Consider the following 19,051-nt stretch of genomic DNA (forward strand, 5'->3'; position numbering starts at 1 on the left):
CATCAAGCTTTTACTGCTCTTCTTTCATGGCCTCGTCGTCTTCAGGGCTCCTGCTAAGCAAAAAAGGTTTTGGTATCTGAGAGAGGACTGGGGGGAAAAGGCTTCTATTATCTTAGAACTCTGGGCCTTATGGGGGAGATCCTTGCTGTTAGACTGATAAAAATGGACCAGTCTCAAGAGGGTCTGAAAGAAATCTAAGCTTCATGTTTCTGAGAAGCAGCAGGTTTGTCTCTCCTTTTCCCTCTCGGGTTTCCTCTTTCTTTTCAGTTTCAAGATCCTATAAGACAGGAAAAATATGGGCAGATGCACACATCCACCCCACACACCTCTATGTAGAAAATATGTGTGCTCTGATATGTATGTGTGTGTGTCTGTGAGTCTCTAGCTGTGGGTCCTCCACATTTGCGTCTGCCCCTGGTGTCTCTGAGCATCACACATCAGTGTGCTGGGAGGCAGAGGAAGCATAACTGCCCCTCTGACTCCTGCTGGACTGTCGAAAGCTAGCAGCCCGACTCTTGCGAGTGCTTCGATCTTCCCCGCTCTGAACCCTCTGGGAAGAGTCCATCAGCTTTAGTTTCTCATGCTCCTCCTTCAGGAAAAAGTCTACCAGCAGGCTCTTTTCCTTTTTGATCTGGTCACTGATGTCCTTCGGGATGTCTGGGATCATCCAGTCCACAAGGACACTGAGAAACATCACAAGGTTCTGCCCAAGACAAAAAAGGAGTTGGGGAAAAACAGACTTAGCATAAGGTGAATACTGGAGGGGCTTAAGGGGTGTGATAGAAAAGGCAAATTGGACCTTAGGTCTGACATTCCCAAGCTGTGTGACCCGCAGATGAAGCACTTTCCCTCTCTGGGCTTGTTTCCTCCTCCTTGCTGTCTGTGCCCCTGTTATTGGGCATGTGCACAGATGTATTTCTCTCACCCCTCTAGGATGGCCCTCCATTGACCTCTGATTCTAACTGTGGTCTCTGAGGATCACCATCTACTGTAGGTGGTTCCCTTGTGTCCTCTTATCTCCCACATTACCTTGGCCTGGTACCAGCTACTCTAGTCAATCCAGATTTTTTGCAGCTTTCCATTAATCTTCCTTCTCCACTATCCCTTAACCTCAGCATAGGATGTCATCTGGAACAATCTCCCACCTCCAGATTTCTTCAAATCTTTAGAGGGAAAGCTTTCTAACAAAAATAACAATGCTTACACTGCTGTAGAGTTTATAAAGCACTTTCATTTTATCTTCAACCCAACCATTTCAATTAGGTAGGATGGGTATTAATCCCACTTTATAGATAAGAAAACTGAGGCTCCAAGAGAATTGCTCATGGTCACAAAGCTAAGCAAAGATTTGAATGCAGGTCTTGAGACTCTAAGGCCAGTGTCCTTTACACTATACTTTTTTACCCTTCATTAACCCATCCTTGTGTCAGTATAATCCTGTACTCACCTTTCACCCCAAATACAGAGCAATAATCATAATAACTTTCACTTCTGTAGTTCTTAAAATATTCTGACCCTTCCTGTCTCTGTGACCTTTGAACACTCTAGATTCTTACCACACTAAGAAATTCAGTTACAGAGCAGGCACAGAACTGAATTGATATGATATTACCTCAGGAGGACTTCCCAAAACCAAATAATCATAGGTCCAAGTAAAAAACAGAAAATTTTTCTAAAATTAATTCTATGAAACACATTTCTCTGTCTTGTCTTCCTTACTGAACAATGATGAAAGGCAGCAATGGAGTCTCAAATTCTGTTAACTTAGGACATTTTTCTATGTTTAAAAATGCTATGTCTTATGTTTCTAGTCTTTTTCCTATGCAGTCACAAGAAGAAACCCCAAAGACCAGTTTGACTATAAGGGGAGCTCATCAACCAAGTCTGAGTTTAAAAAAATAAATGGGTATAGGGAATGGAAGCAAAGGTAAGTTACTGGTCCTTTAAGAAAAGGATCATCACTGATTCAACTATGAATGAGCTAAGTTTGATGGATACTAAAGCCAAAACAAGAGGATTTTTTAAAAGCTATTTTGGAGAAAATTATAATGTACAAAGGTGAGAAGGCAGAACTATTCAACACTTATTTTTGCTTCTCTTTTCTCTTCCAGGGAGAATGTAGACCAAAAATTGTTATTAAAGAGTAGAAATTCACTGTAAGGCACCATTTGATTTTCTTGATGGTCATCATGCCTAAACCAGTTACATGCTCAGGTACTGAAATAAAAGGTCAAATATCATAATTTTCAAAACAGGGGAGAAGTCTAGAAACTATGGGCCAATGAATAGAATGGTGAGTCCTCAGAAAATTGCAGAGCACACCACTCAAAGGACTGATTTGTGAACCTTTAGAAAGGCAAGCAGTATTCACCAGAATTCAGCACTACTTCTTCAAGAGCAGGACATATCATACAGGTCTTATTTCTATTTTTTAATGTCATTACTTGTCTGGTAGTTAAAAGAAATGATATAAACAGAATATTTTTAGATTTCATCTTTTTTACTAGAACATGAGGTTCTCTATGACATGCTTTGCTAAAATCTAAATTTGATGATAGTAAAGTTAGGTGGATCCAGAAGTAGTTGAAGGACTAGACCCACAAAAGAGTCCTTGAGTTGAAATGAATCAACAGTGAGACATGGAAGCTGAAAAAGCTAATGCCTTGTTCTAAAAGGGCATATTCTAATAAAAAAGGAACCACTTAGTTCTGGCATTGTATATTGCAATTATATATTCAAGCAAGAAAATCTAGTAACCATCATATTCATGGGAGGAGCTTATAGACCAACTGGATGGACATTAGAAATAAACAATCCTGGGGGCAGCTATGTGACACAGTGGATAAAGCACTGGCCCTGGATTCAGGAGGACCTTAGTTCAAATCTGGCCTCAGACACTTGACACTGACTAGCTGTGTGACCCTGGGCAAGTCACTTAACCCTCATTGCCCCACAAAAATAACCAAACAAACAAAAAAGAAATAAACAATCCTGGTCTAGGCATAGAATTATGACATAGTTTAATTTGTTGCTGTTTGGTTATTTCTCACTTGTTTGTGTCCAACTCTTTGTGGCCCCATTTGGGGTTTTCTTTGCAAAGATGTTGGAGTGGTTTACCATTTCCTTATCCAGCTCATTTTATGGATGAGGAACTGAGGCAAACAGGGTGAAGTGACTTGCCCAGGGTCACATAGCTAGTAAGCTTCTAAGACCAGATTTGAACTCATGAAAATGAGTCTTCCTGATTCCAAGCCCAGTGCTCTATCTACTGTACCACTTAGCTGCCCTACTTTAATAGTGGATTTCAATTATCCAGAAATAAGCTGGAATTCCTACTCTGTTCAAAACAAGAGCAACTAACACATTCTGGATATCTTGATGATAATTTCATCAAAAGTGGAGGAAGTGATAAGGGAAATTGCTATTTTAGATTTAATTTGGACCATCAGGGAAGAAGTACTTGGTGAAGTAGTAATAACATAAACATTAGGAATGCTACACCTTTAGAATTAATGGTAAAGGAGGTAAAACCATGAAATAGTTTGATGTGTACCACAGGTATTTTTAAGAAAAAAATCTCAAAAGGTCTGAGAGTCTCAAAGGATGCATGGGAAATTAGCTTGAGAGATAGAATGCTCCCAAGAATTGAATTTTGCATAATTATTATTATGAAAATCTCAGAAGCAATTTCAATGAAGAAAAAAGGGTAAACTTGTAACTGTCTGAATAGGTTAATATAAATGCAAAATCAACTAATTAGGATTGAAATAAGGCAAGCATATGTCAGAATCCAAGGCAAGGAACATATAATTAATTGAGTAGCATAGTACTATGAGAATAGTATAGAGATCAAAATGAGTTTGAGGTAGGTAATGAACAAAAAAGACATTTTTAAGTTCTTTGAGGCAGAAGGAAGATCAAAGAAGGAACATGACTTCTGCTGCTGGTGAAGAAAATATTGATAAGCACAGGAAGGCAGAACTACTCAATGCTTATTTTGCTTCTGTGCTTTCTGTCATGAATAGAGATCTTTCGATTAAAAAGAACAAAATAAAAATGGTCAGAGTTGACACCCAGTATAAGCAAGAAGATAGTAACAGACCCTGATGAGTTGTTCCACAACACCTAAGTTACTGAAAGAACTGGCAGACGTAATAAAATTGATAAGCTACAGTTAGTGATCATTGAAGGATTAGAGGACTGGACACGCATAAATCTTGTCTTATTTTTTAATAACAGAATAGAACTTGAAAAATATAGGCCAATGAGCTCGGCATTGGTCCTTCCAGATTTATAAAATGTAAAAAAATGTAAAGTTAAAGGGATATGAAACATTTAGAAAATGTGGTCATCTCTCAGAGAAAGTTTTATCAAGATAGGTCATACAAGACTAACCTCATTTCAGGGAAATGCAGTAAATATAACTGACTTGAGTGCATCAGAACATCTGATAGTCCCTCATGGTATCCTTATAGAAAAGATGGGGGCAATATGGGTGATGTAATAGTACATTTATATCTAGATTTGGACATGGTTAAATGACTGGACCTAAAGAATTCCATTAATGGGTAAATGTAAATTTGGAAGAAAATCTCTAATAGAATGTTGTAGGGATCTATCTTTGGTTTTGTTCTGTTGCTCAACATTTTTATCAGTGATTTGGACAAAGGTATGGATGACATGTAATCAAGTGATACAAAACTCAAAAGAATAGCTAACTTTTTTTTTTTTAAGTGAGGCAATTGGGGTTAAGTGACTTGCCCAGGGTCACACAGCTAGTAAGTGTCAAGTGTCTGAGGTCGGATTTGAACTCAGGTCCTCGTGAATCCAGGGCCAGTGCTCTATCCGCTGTGCCACCTAGCTGCCCCGAAGAATAGCTAACATTTTTGACAAAAGTGTTAGGAATCAAAAACGCTCTTCAAGGGCTAAAATTATGGGTCACATCTGGAGAAGATAAAATTTAATTTAAACTTAATAAAAACATAAAATTTGGGGGCAGCTAGATGGTGCAGTGGATAAAGCACCGGCCCTGGATTCAAGAGTACCTGTGTTCAAATCTGGCCTCAGACACTTGGCACTTACTAGCTGTGTGACCCTGGGCAAGTCACTTAACCCCCATTGTCCAACAAAACAAAACAAAACAAAATGTTTTAGGGGCAGCTAGGTGGCGCAGTGGATATAGCACCCTGGAGTCAGGAATACCTGAGTTCAAATCCAGCCTCAGATACTTAACCCTTACTAGCTGTGTGACCCTGGGCAAGTCACTTAACCCCAATTGCCTCACAAAAAAAAAATCACAAAAAACATAAAATTTGACAGAGATAAATGTAAAATTCTAAGAGGCAGGTGGTATAGTGGCTAGAAGGTTAGCCTCCAAGCCAGGAAGACATTCTGATACTAGCTATATGACCCTGGAGAAGTCACCTGAGCTCTAGGCAATGGTCTGAGGTTCTTGGTTGGAAAAAAGGTGCTAACTTGCATTGTAGAGGGAATTTCCTCACTTGGAAGTTTCCTATACCAATGAAATCACAGGTATGGTCCCTATCCCCACCCCAAATATAAAGTTCTATACTTGTGTTCAAAAACTAAACTTTACATACAGAATTAGACATATGACTAAATAATCATTCATCTGAAAAAGTTATGGGGGTTTTAGTGGACTTACAGATTAACATAAAACAAGTATGTCATACTGCCACCAAAGATTCTAATGTTAATTTCAACTTCATTAGAGGAGGCCATAGTGTCTAAACATGGGGCAGTTCCACTACACACTGTCCTGGTCAGAGTGGATTATATTAATTCCTGGAAACCACATTTTGGGAAGAATATGAATAAGATGGCAAGAGACCTGAAAGCCATACCATACAAAGACTTGGTGTTTAGCCTAGAGAAGAAAAGGAGGAGGAGGGGACTGAAGAACAGGATCGGACATGATTATTATATTCAATAGTTGAAGGGCTGCCATGGGGAAGAAGGATCAGACTTTTTGTTTCTAGCTACAGGGCAGGGTAGATCTAAGGGCACTGGATGGAAGTGACACAGAGGAAGATTGAGGCTTGATACACAGGAAAACTCCCTGATGATCAGAAATGTCTAAAAGTAGAATGGGCTGCCTTAGGGTTACCTAATGGGTTCCCTTTCACAGAAAATCTTTAATAAGAGGCTGAATAATCAGTGGTGGAAAGGTTGTATTAGATGGTTTGTTTTCAGCGTGGATCAGACATGAAGACCTCTCTGAGGCATCCTTCCAATCCTGAGACTTGGGGATTCTCTGAATTCAGTGAATTCTTGTACATGTATCTGTTTGAGAAGTTTTTAGGCATCCGGGGATGCACTAGATAAATATTATTTCACAGTCTGACTTTAAATCAGCTTGTAGCATAAGAGAAATATAACATTGGCAAAATTAGGAGTATCTTGGGGGCAGGGTGGACTGAGCAATTTTTCAAATATATCTCACCATCTCTTAATGGAAAGAATGGTGATCTTCTCTGAGTGAAAGACTAGCTCCTCTGGTTGCTGGGATATTGACGGGGGAGCACTGTGGGATACCTTAGAGCCCTCCAGAGACCCCTCTTCAGGGAGCACAAAAGCCTGGGGGAGTCAAAGGGAAAAAAAGGATCTGCCCTCTTGTACTCCTCCTTGCTTGTCAGATGCTGTGGATCCGAGTGGGAATCTGGGGCCCTCTGGCTCAGGGAAATTTCAACATTGCAACTGGAGCCATAGCTATTGTCAGAGATAAGGGATCAGGGGCTCAGATTTGCTATTCAGCCAAAATCTGGGCTTTCACAGCCCCTTCCTACCAGATGTCTCAGAGAGTAAAACAATACCAAAAGGAAGGAATGAGACAAAAGTGAAGAAAGAGTCAGGAACATAGCTTCTTTCTCAGGTTAGTGGGAGAGAGCGGTAATTTGTCTGAGTTGAGTTAGGAATCTTTTTCTCCCCTACTCCCCATTTTTAGCTCTCCCCTGTGTTAAGTGGGAAACCATCATTTCCCACCAGGCCACATCTGCCTAATTACTTGGCCTTTTACCTTCCTTCTTTTTTTCTGGGAAGTCCATTTCCTTCTGAAAAGCCTCCCTGATACTTCCTTATCTCCTCTGACTAAGGAGACATAAGACATTTCACTTGTGACCCAGAGCCCAGCATGGATGTGAAAAAGGAGGTAGTCAACACTGCTTTTCTTTATACTGGTTGCTGAATTTCCACTTGGCCAGTCTAAATTCATGTGAAACTCTGGGTCTTCATGGGGGAAGGGTGGGAGAGAAGACAGGGGAAGGGGGAGGCTTGTGTGTATGTGGTGGTGGTGGGGAACAAGGTTACATTTGATCCACCCAACTGACTTACCTGGAAGATGATGACAAAAGCCAAGCGGGCAGACAAGACAGACCAGTACTGTTTTGAAAATTCATATTGGTTTGGGGCCCATGGTGGCTCTCGGTAATCCTTAAATCTGTCCAGGGAGAAAGGTGAGGATTAACTCTGGAACAAGAATTGGGTGGAGGATAAATTCAGTGCAGTATTTCTCTGCATAAAACCCCCATGTAGAGACAGTGATGAGGCACTTTAGGAACACTTGCCTTTAATGAGCAATAATAATAGTTCACATTTATGGAGCACTATATCCCCAATAACCCTGTAAGGGAGGTAGTGGGGATATACTTCTTCCTATTTTATACATAGCCCCGGGCTCCCAGACTGCTGCCTGGAGAGGATTGCCATAGAGATGTCAAACTCCAGAAAGAAAGAATGGTCTCTATCCCTAGAAGATCTTCCTTTTGTGTGTCACATGGAAAGAAGGAAAACAGGTAGGGCTGAGCATGTGTATCAGATCTCTCAGACTCTCCTTCCTCTAGGACTTGTGTAGATTGTGGTTGCAGGATGGTAACAATGAGATCAGCTACTGGCCTGGCCTGGCCCCATCCTTCTTCCTCCTCAGGAGAGGAAAAGACCATGAAGAGACCGAGGTCTGACCCAGTTGCTAGCCCAAATTGGCCAGATCTTACTGATGTTGTTTCCTTCCTAATAGGGTCCCTCCCTGGTGTTATCATTAACAAATCTCTGGTAATCACTTAGATCCCTGTTGCAAATGGAGCTATGGGAAGAGGTCTAATCCCTTCTAAGAAAAGGGCAACATCTCTACTTCAGCATGTGGGAGGGAAGAGGACTAGACACTGACCCCATTTGGATTCCCCACCAACAAGAAAGATATAACCACACTCTTAAGAAAATGCAATTTCCTGATAAGCAAGGGAGTCTATAAGCATATACCATAATTTACATACTCCTATATCTAACACAGATCAACCTCTGAGGCAAAGGTTTTTCATGAGGATAAACCTGATGAAGGGAGCATTCCATGCCAATATCTCTTTGACCAACTTCATGTAGAGAGGTATTGGGGAATCATCTTAAATGTGAGCCTCTTATTTTCCCTTAAATCACCTTAAATGTGAGCCTCTTATTTTCCCTTCAATCACCATTTATTGTTATTACAAGGACTTTATGATCTAACATCTATTACAACCCTCCATCCACATAACCTCCAAGGGACCATTATCACATACGGATGAAGAAACAGAGTCTTGGAAACACTTATTTGCCTATGGTCAAACGCAACTATAAGAACTGGAGCTAGGATTTGAAAGCCACTTTCCTGACTCATTCTGCTGGGTACCTGTCAGGGAAAGAAAGTAGCATTCTAGTCCCAGTCTTCCTTGGGTATAAAGGAAGTACCTGGGTGGAACACTGGATAAAGTGCTGCCAAGAAGACTTGAGTTCAAATCCAGATTCAGACATTTATGCACGGAACCTGGACAAAACACTTAACCTGTCCCAGTCTTAGTTTTGTCATTTGTAAAATGGAGTTAATGGCATCTATTTTTCAGAGTTGGTGTAACAAAAAAATGACATATTTGTGAAGTGTTTTGCAAACCTAAAGTGCAATATAAATTTTGTTACCAATTAATATCATTATATACATTCTATCACATTCTCTTCCAGGACCCTCGGTAGGCTCCACCTCTCCCCGTTGCCTTGCCAAGGCCTGCACAGTAAGAAGAAAACAGTTGCTGGAGAAAGAATATCCTATCCCTGATGCCCTTGGGGTCACTATGAGGTGAAACCCTTAGAACAAAACCTACCTGAATTAACTCCTCAGTGATTAACAAATGTCTATCCCATCATCCCATCACCATCCTAGTGATTCTAAAGCCCTGAGTAACAATGTGATTCCCTTTCCAGCATTGGTTACACTGGTTCACCCATACCCTTGTTTGAATGCTCATGGTGGAGTAGTTGAAATATCCCTAGCATCCAATGCTTCTTCAAGACTTTTCCTCTACCATTATCACTTCATCCCTTCTCCTTTGAGGTCCATTCAATCCATATTTACCATGCATTCCAGATTCTAGTAGCTGTTATCTACTAACCACCTGCTTTCACTCACAAGTCTGTCTCTCAGTTTTTCTCTCCTCCCCAATTTCTCCTCTCATACTAGGAGACTTCAAAATACAGATTGATTCTCCCTCAAACACTCTAACCTTCTAGTCCCACAATGTACTCACTTCCCAGGATCTACTCCTCTACCTTACCTCAGCTGCAAACACATAGTCCCTTTATATTGCCATTATGTACAAACATTGCATTTCCATGTTTATGAACTGTATTCTTTTTATCAGTTCTATCCCCAGAACTTAGCATAGTCTGGCACGTAGTAGGTACTTAATAAATGTTTAGCAGATTGGATGAACTCTAAAATTCCCTTGTCTGAACACAATCTGTTTTCATTACATCTCCCCCTCTGCCTTGCAACCTGTAACCCTACTCTTAGTCATCACTGCAAACTCCAGTCTCTCCACTACTTGATTCTCTTTTAGGCCATCAGCCCCAAGCTAGCTGCATTCTCCTCTTTGCCCTATCTTGGTCCTTTGGTGAAACTAGTTCAACTTTACACTGTTCTTTTTTCTAGAGTTCCCTGTCCTCTTATTGCCATACTTGCCCTGCCAAGCTTTAGCCTTGGATTACATGTACTATCTACTGTCTTTACCCTTATCTACATGCTGCTGCTTTTCAATGAAACAGGAGAAATTCACAAAACTGCTGACTAGGTCCATTACAAATTTATATTACATACTCTCAAGTGGGCCCTCACTACAGTAAGGCAATCCTTTTACACTGCCCTAATTGATTCCCTATCCTACTCACCACAGTTTTTTGTCCAAATATTTTCTCCCTCCTCAAACCTCCTGTGGCCCTCCCTCCCCACCATCCTTTTAAGTGAGAACTTTGCCTCATATTTCACTGAAAAAATTGAGAACATTTCCTGAGAGCTCCATGTCCTCCTCTCTTCTTCAATGCACATCATTCAGATGGTTTCTGTCACCTTCTCCTCCTTCACCCTTTTCTCACATGAAGAGGTGGTCTTCCTTGCCAAGGCAAACCTGATACCATGAACAATTGATCTCATTGCATCTCACTGGCTCCATGAAGCTTTCCTCTAACTTTCCCATTCATGCTATTCTTTAATCTCTCCCTGTTGGCTGCTTCCTTATCACCTATAAACACACCCATGTCTCCTCATCCTCAAAGAATTCTCATTTAATTGATTACCACTAAATATTGCCTATATTTCTACTGGTTTTTGTAACTAAACTCTTAGAGAAGGCCATCTATAAGTGCTACCACTTCCTTTCCTTTCACTCTTTTTAAAATTTTGTTTTTAATGTTATCAAATAAAACAAGAATTTTTGTAGCATGGTACAATAAAAAGACAATTGTACATAAAACTACAAATCTACTATGCACAACTTGCTATTCCTTTCAAATATACAACACAATTATTATGTAATTTAAAAAAATCCTCCCCCCCCACCAGATAGCTACCCTTAGACATAAACAGGTATATACATATACAAATATATGTAAAATTATTCTATACATACTCCTATTAATTATTTCTCTGAATTCAGATAGCAGCTTTCTTCATATGTCCTTTATAGTTCATTTGGGTACTTATGATTGACCTTGAGTGAATAAGTTTTTTTTTTCTTTCTTAAAACAATATTAAGAAAAACCAACATTGCTGTTACTGTATAAAATGTTCTCTTGGTTCTGCTCATTTAACTCTTTATTATTTCCTGCAAGTCTTTCTATGTTTTTCTAAAATCATTGTGCTCACAATAGTATTCCATCACAATCCTTGTCTTCTTCCCTCATCAATCAACAGAAGCTACTCTCTCCAAAGTTACCAGTGGTCTCTTCATTTCCAAAGCTAATGCCCCTTTCTTAATCTTTACCATACTTGATCTTTTTGCAGCCTTTGATGCTGTTGATCACCCTCTTCTTGACATGATTTTCTAAAACTAATCTCTTCCGTTTCTCCTCCTACTTTTCAGTCATGGTTGACTCTTTGTGAACCTATTTTGTCAGTTCCCTTTGCTGAATCTTCAGGTGATGTCCACCTACTGTAGGTGCCCTCCAAGGCTCTGTCCTAGGCCCTCTCTATTCCTCTATGTTATTACAGTTGGTGATCTTACCAGCCTCCATAGATCCAATTATCATCTCTATGATGATGATTCTCAGCTCTACTTATCTGGCCTTAACCTCTCTTCTGACTTCCAGTCTCTAATCTCCAATTGATGAGTGGAAATCTTTAATTGGATACCCTGCAGATGTCTCAGCTCCACACATCCAAAACTAGATGAATGCGTATGCCTTCCCTCTGTTGTATATCTTCAAATTATTCTGTCTATATCTTTTTATACATAGTTGCTTGCATGTTTTTTTTACCCCATCAAATTATAAGGTCTTTGAGAGGAGGGACTTTTTTTGCCTTTCTTTGAATCCCCAGAGCTTAATACAGTGTCAGACAAAGAGTAGGCATTCAATAAATGGTTATCGACTTAATGTATATGAATTATTTTCATTAAGCCAAGGTGGAAAGGGGCCACCAAGTCAACCAACAAAAGTTTAGGAGCTAAAATAGCTAAAAGTCTGATGCCCCACCATGGTACTCCTGGGTTCTTGGAGTCTTTGCCAGTGGATCCAAATCCCCAGCAAGTTGTACCAAGCAGAAAAACATTTGAATAGAGATTTTGCCAGTGATAGAGAAGTCTAGTTACATAGAGAGAAGTTCATTACCACAAAGTTGATTATCAGGTGATGATTTTTTGTTTGTTTGTTTGCCACAGAAGTTCATGAAATTACCTAAGAGTTAGAGAGGCTGTAATCTGTTTTTGTGGAAAAAGCACCAACATAAATGACATAATGAGTCTTCTGAAATCTTAAAATTGAAGAAGTAGTAGAAAGACTTCTCAGATGTCCTGGGCTCTGCCATTTACTAACTGTGACCCTGAGCAGTTATTCTCGACATTCAATTTATTTCACTCCTAGTTTCTTCACCTATAAAATAAGGTCCTTGAAATAGTTGATTTTTAAGGTCACTTACAACTCCAAAATTATACATTATATGCCTTTAAGATTTTCTACTTCCAAACAAAGCTCTTAACCCAGAAATCTCTTTTCCAAATTCTTCCCTAGTATCTTAGAGACATAGTAGTGATCTGTTGTGTACTAAAGGACAGCAGGTACTATTGTGTTTGTAATCACCTTGGAAAATACAAAACCCATTTATCTTCTTTCCCCCTGTAAATTTGGAAGCTTCCTGACAACAGGGTTAATGTTTGTCTTTCATTCTGTGCACTTAGTACAATGTTCTATACCTTATGCTCTTTGTGATAGTTTACAAAGCATTTTTTAAGAGTAACCCTGAGAATTTAGTGCAAGTATTGTTATTCCTAGGGCAGTTAGGTACATAGAGCACTGGGCTTGTAATCAGGAAGACTCCTCTTCATGAGTTCAAATATGGCCACAGACAAGCTGTGTGACTTTGGACAAGTCACTTAACCCTGTTTGCATCAATTCCACATTTGTAAAATAAGCTGGAGAAGGAAATGGCAAACCACTCTAATATCTTTGCCAAGAAAATCCCAAATGGAGCCATAATCAGGCAGAAATGAAAAATGACTCATTGTTATTTCCATTTTTCTAAATAAGAAAAAGAGATTCAAAGAAAGTGACCCCACCCCAGAATGAATATTTAAATAAATTGATTGCCACAATTCATGACAACTAGATTTTTAACATGGTGACAATACCAGGGCTAGATTGGCATCTTGGATTCTTCTGGACCGCAGCCGCCTTCTCAGGCTATAGAGCGAGACTTCTCAACCAAAAGAAAGGTTGACCAATCAAGCTATGGAGTGCTGATTGAGAGTCAGCCACATTTGAATAACCACATTTCATAGGTTGTATACCAGAGTATAAAAGTACATACGGATAGGAGATCTAAGAGGTGTAATGAGAACAAAAGTACTGACAACAGAAGTGTCTGTCTTTGCCTTCTTCCCAGGACCCTTTAAGAGGGTTTGGGTCATTTTTATCTTTGGCTTGCAACCCACAATTCTTATGACTCATATTAAAACTGACCCATTTTCCCAGAAAACAGCCCTGTCAAATGCCTGAACTCACATATTTCTGAACTTCTTATCTTGAAATAATGACAAGTTTTGGGACCAGAAAAACTATACTAGTTCATGAAACTATTCTTGCCATGCAGTTCAACATGTTGCCAGTGCTCAGTAAAGGATAAATGATTCCCTAGAGGAAGAAGGGGTGGAGTGAAATGGGGTCACTGGTAGACCAATGCTTTGGGAGGAAATGACAAGTAGAAAGAGTACTGGACTTGGTTAGAAATCTAAATCACTTCACCTGCTATGTCCTCAGTTAGTCCCTCCATAAAATGGAGAAACTAGATGAGAATCAAGGCTGCTTAACTCTGTGTGTGTGTGTGTGTGTGTGTGTTGTGGTTATAGTAGCACGCTAGGGAAGCCCTTCTCAGAATTTTTTTTAACATACAAATAACATTCTCTGCATCCAGAGAAAGAACTGATAAATAGATGCATAGAATGATTTTATGAACACACATATTTATATCTAATTGTAGTCATCTTGAGGTAGGGAGAGGGAGCGATTTACATCTTAACCTACTTAGATATTTAAAAGGATTAGCAATAGAGTTGCAGTTTTGTACAATCATCATTTTTTGTTTTACTGTGTTATAGAAATGCTTGTTTTATGAATAAGTTAAAAATAAATGTACAAAATAAAACATAAAATTAGAAAGGAAAGTCATTATATTGAAATAATTATCAAAATATATATATTTTTAAAAGTTCATGAACCCCAGTTTTTAGAACCTTTTATCTAGGTGGCTCCTAAAATGCCTTTCAGTTCTCAAATTCTGTGATTCTGAGTTGCTAAGGAAGGCAGAGTACATTACAGCCCCAGAGTTTCACAGACTACAGATTAGGAAGTAATAGTGACTGACTTTTGCATGTGGTTTGGGTGGAGGCCTTCAAGAATGAGAACTAGCCCTAATATTTTCTCTCCTCTGAAGGATCCAGTTGTTGATTCCAGATCAGGATAAAAGCATAGGGACCTCCAGGCATCAGGGAAAGGGTAGAAGACACGGGGAGTGGGAGAAAGAGAGAGAGCCAGAGGTGGGGAAGAGATCATCTGTGTATGCACAGGGATATGGATGGGGGCCAAGGATTTGAGAGCTGTCACCCCGCCCCCCCCCCAATCCCTCCTCTCCTAGCAGCTGATTGCAGCTGTTGGTTAGCAAGCTTGGTCTGATACCCAGATGGAAAAAAGAAGCTTACTATAGCCAAGTCAAACACCATGGGATTCAGTCATGTCCATCTACTTCTGAGGGCAGAAATGCATTCAGCTCTGGACAGTCCTTGTTAACAAGGAGAGAGCATGGATAAATGAGTCATGGAATATTAAAGCTAGAGGGAACTCACCTCATTGATCTCCTAGCTCTAGACAGGTCCACATTTAAGCAATCTGAGGCAGAGAGGATGCTGTTTTCAAGAACCCTGGACAAGAGAATTCTACAAACCCCACCCCCCAACTTCTCCCAGGTTACTCCTACCCATCAGAACACTTTTTACTATACGGAAATCCTTGCTCAGATCTCTTCTCCTGCACCTAAAGTCTACTTCCTTTTATTCTCCATTACTCCTAAAGAAAGAACAGCTGGTCATTGACCTCAGTATTGTAGATATCTCTCTGTCCTGGCTTTTCCATGCTGAAAAAGAATCCATAAATAATCCAATTCTGGTCCCACCTCTCATGCTAATGTACCGCAGCCTTTGGCAAGCTACTTTGCCCACCCTGAGAATCTGAGAAATGTTCAGAATCTGAAAGATGTATCATAAGGCCTTGGGGGGGGGGGGCGGGTAACAGCACAATTTACCAGAAAGATCTACAAGAAAATAATACCATGCCAATGGGTTTACTCTGGGTTAAGGATTTATACGTTATGATTAAACATCAAACCTGGTAGCAAGGAAGAATAAGTAGCAAAGTCACAGATTATGTTTCTGTTTGCATTCTATTAGCAAAGTGAGTTGTTTGTCCAAGGACAACTTCTTCTCTGATCCCAGTACTTGGGAAATTAAAATTTTCACATGTAAATATCAATTTCACAATTAAAATTAACCCAGTGTCAGATTTATCAAATCTGTTCATGTTAATAATTCTAATCAAGTCAGAGAAACACACTCCCACAATTAATTTTGAGGCTATAATTCTACATAGATGAAAACATGACTAATGGATTTCTTTTTTTCACTCCTTTTAATAAGCAGGATTAATATTTTAGCTTAAGGTATATGTTATGGATAAATAGCTAGGAAGTGACTACCTTCTGGTAACAAATCAGAGAATTGGCCACAGGCTTCCTTGCCCCTCAAGGCTTGTTATTTTTCAAAACCAATTTATAAGCACACAAATGGGGCCACTTCAGGTCCTCCATGCTGCTAGCTGACAAGAGTAGAGTAATTCTCCCAACTTTGTAGACCGGAGTGCCTCTAAACTGTCCACAGACTGAGGCCATTCTTTTGAAAACTACAGAGATGACAGTAGCCTGTGTGGATTTCTAAAGTTCCTGTCTATCTATAATGGACAAACCTGATTGTCCCCTCTTGGTTGAGGGTCAGTATTGGAACAAAATGAGAAGCCCTACTTAGCTCTACTAGATCAAAGATTCTTAAATTGTGGGTGGAGACCCCATATGAGATCACATAACTGAATGTGGGGGTCGTGAAAAATTTGGCAACAGTAAAAGTTTATGTATACCTATTTTATATACCTATATACCCAGGGCCATGTAAAAATTTCTTAGGGGAAAAGGGGTTACCAGTGTAAAAAGTTTGAAGCCCTGCACTAAATAAGGCACCATTCATACCGCCCCCCCCCAAAAAAATTACCTGTCATCCGAGCAACATATCATGACTTCTTGACTTGCATGGTCATGGCACATCAGTTAAAACTGAAAGGACTTTTTATGCCTTTAGGTAACTAGAAAACCACATAAATATATCCAGAAGACCCCCAGGAAGCTGAGTCAATGAGACAGCCTCAACCTATCAAAGCTTATCCATGTTTCCTTGTCTTTTAGGGGGAAGGCCTATCCTAACCTATATGGGGGATAAGAGAGGGAGAAGAGTCTTGGTAGATAGTGATCCTATCACACCATTCCATTCCTCATTTACTCTCGCTTTTCAAGGGTGGTACTAGCAATCCATCACCTAGACATTCACCTACCCCTCTCCCCAGTAGCTCCTAGAACTCTTCTATGATGAGAGTAAATATAGCCCTTGCCATGGGCTCAGTCTGCCCCATTTTCACTTACATCTTGCTAAAAAGAACCATAGACAAGAAGTAATATCAATACTAAACATTCATACACCAAATGGCTTAGCATCAAAATTCTTAAAGAAAAAGTTAAATGTATTTCAGGAGGAAATAGACAGTAAAACTAGTAGATCTCAACTGTCCTCTCAGAGTTAGATAAATCTAACCATATACATAATACATGAATACATATAGATACATGCGTGTGTGTATACATGTGTATTCATGTATATGAAGTCAAGGAGATTAATATAATTTTAGAAAAGTTAGCTATGATAGATATCTATATAGAAAACTGGGAATAGAAAAGAGTGTACCCTTTTCTCAGTTGGATATAGCACCTTCATAATAATTGGCCATGTATTAGGGCATTAAAAAATTCCTAACCAAATGCAGAAAAGCTTGGACATTAAATGCACCTTTATCAGAATAATAATTACATTTAATAACAAGTAGATTAAGCATATAGAAGCATAGATTAGAGGGCAAATGGAAACTAAATAATCTAAAGCCTAGGGAATTAGTGGGTGAAAGAAGAAATCATATAAACAATGAATAATTTCATTAAAGAGAATTACAATAAGAAAATTTTATATCACTAAATGCACACATTAGTAAAAGAGAAAAAGAGGATAAGGAATGAAATAAGGATATCCACTATCATCAATATTATTCAATAATGTAGTGGAAATGCTACCTATATTAATAACACAAGAAAAAATCAAAGGAATAAAAGAAACCTAGAGAATCATTTGAAAACCTAGTTGAAACAATAACCAGAAAAATTGAAAGATATAAAATAAATCCATACAAATCATCAGCATTTCTATATACTACCAACAAACCCCAGCAGCAACAAAGAAAAAAATCCATTTAAAATAACTATAGACAATATAAAATACTTGTGAGTCTGCTTGCCAAGACAAACCCAGGGGCTATGTGAACAAAATTTCAAAACACTTTTTTTGGGGGGGGGCAATCGGGGTTAAGTGACTTTCCCAAGGTCACACAGCTAGTAAGTGTCAAGTGTCTGAGGCCGGATTTGAACTCAGGTACTCCTGAATCCAGGGCCGGTGCTTTATCCACTGCACCACCTAGCCACCCCCAAAACACTTTTTATACAAATAAAGTCAGATTTAATTAAGTGGAAAAATATTAATTGCTCATGGCTCAAGCCAATATAATAAAACTGACAATTCTACCCAAATTAATCTACTTATTGAGTTCCATACCAAACAAACAAAAATTATTTTATAGTTAGAAATAATAATAACATTTATATGGAAGAACAAGAATATCAAGGAAATCAATTAAATCAAATCTTAAGGAAGGCAGCCTACCAGTTCCAAATTTCAAACTATATTACAAAATGGTAATCATCAAAACAGTTTGGTACTAAGAAATAGAATGGTGGATCAGTGGATTGGTACACAATACACAGTAGTAAATGATCATAGTAATTTAGTATTTGATAAAACCAAAGATTCAAGCTTTTGGAGTAAGAACTAACTATTTAACAAAAATTCCTGGAAAAACTGGAAAGTAGTTTGGCAGAAATTAGTCATAAACCAACTTCTCACACTGTACATCAAGATAAAGTCAAAATGGATGAACGACTTAGACATCAAGGGGGATATCATAAGTAAATTAGAGGAGCATGGAAAAAGATACCTGTCAAATATATAGATAAGTGAAGAGTAAGAGTTTATGACATCACAGGATATAAAATAGATCATTTTGATTACATTAAATTAAAAAGATTTTGCACAAACAAAACTAATATAGCCAAAATTAGAAAGAAAACAGAAACCTAGGAAAAAATTATAGCAAGTTCTCTGATAGAGGTTTCAATTCTCAAATATATAGGGAACTGAGTCAGTTTTGTTAAAATTGGAGCCATTGCCCAATTGATAAATGGTCAAATGACATAAATAGGTAGTTTTCAAAAAAAGAAATCAAAGCACACAATAGTCACATTTTAAAATGTTCTCAATCTCTACTGGTTAGAAAAATGCAAATTGAAACCACTCTGAGATAATACCTCACAACTATCATATTGGCTAATATGATAGAAAAGGAAAAGGACAAATGCTGTAGGGGATGTGGAAAATTGGTATACTAATTCACTATTGGAGGAGTGGTAAACTAGTCTAATCATTCTGGAGAACAATTTGGAACTATACCCAAAGGACTATAAAACTGTGCATACCCTTTCACATAGTAGTATCACCACCAGGTCAAAGAAAAGAGAAAAGGGCTTATTTGCACAAAAACAATTTTTTTG

General features: G+C 38.8%; 1 protein-coding gene across 1 annotated transcript in view; it reads right to left on the reverse strand.

The window, feature by feature from the left end:
* Nucleotides 1-263: 263 nt before the first annotated feature.
* Nucleotides 264-19,051, reverse strand: part of ANO2 (anoctamin 2) — a 518,536-nt gene continuing 499,748 nt past the window's right edge. The window contains exons 23-24 of the mRNA XM_043967816.1: nt 7,351-7,456; nt 264-703 (exon numbers count right to left, since the gene is read on the reverse strand). Of these exons, the coding sequence (XP_043823751.1) occupies nt 431-703; nt 7,351-7,456 (379 nt within the window). The 3' untranslated portion in view covers nt 264-430. The remainder of the gene's footprint in view (nt 704-7,350; nt 7,457-19,051) is intronic.

Source organism: Dromiciops gliroides, chromosome 5, assembly GCF_019393635.1.
Source record: "Dromiciops gliroides isolate mDroGli1 chromosome 5, mDroGli1.pri, whole genome shotgun sequence".
Classification (NCBI taxonomy): domain Eukaryota; kingdom Metazoa; phylum Chordata; class Mammalia; order Microbiotheria; family Microbiotheriidae; genus Dromiciops; species Dromiciops gliroides.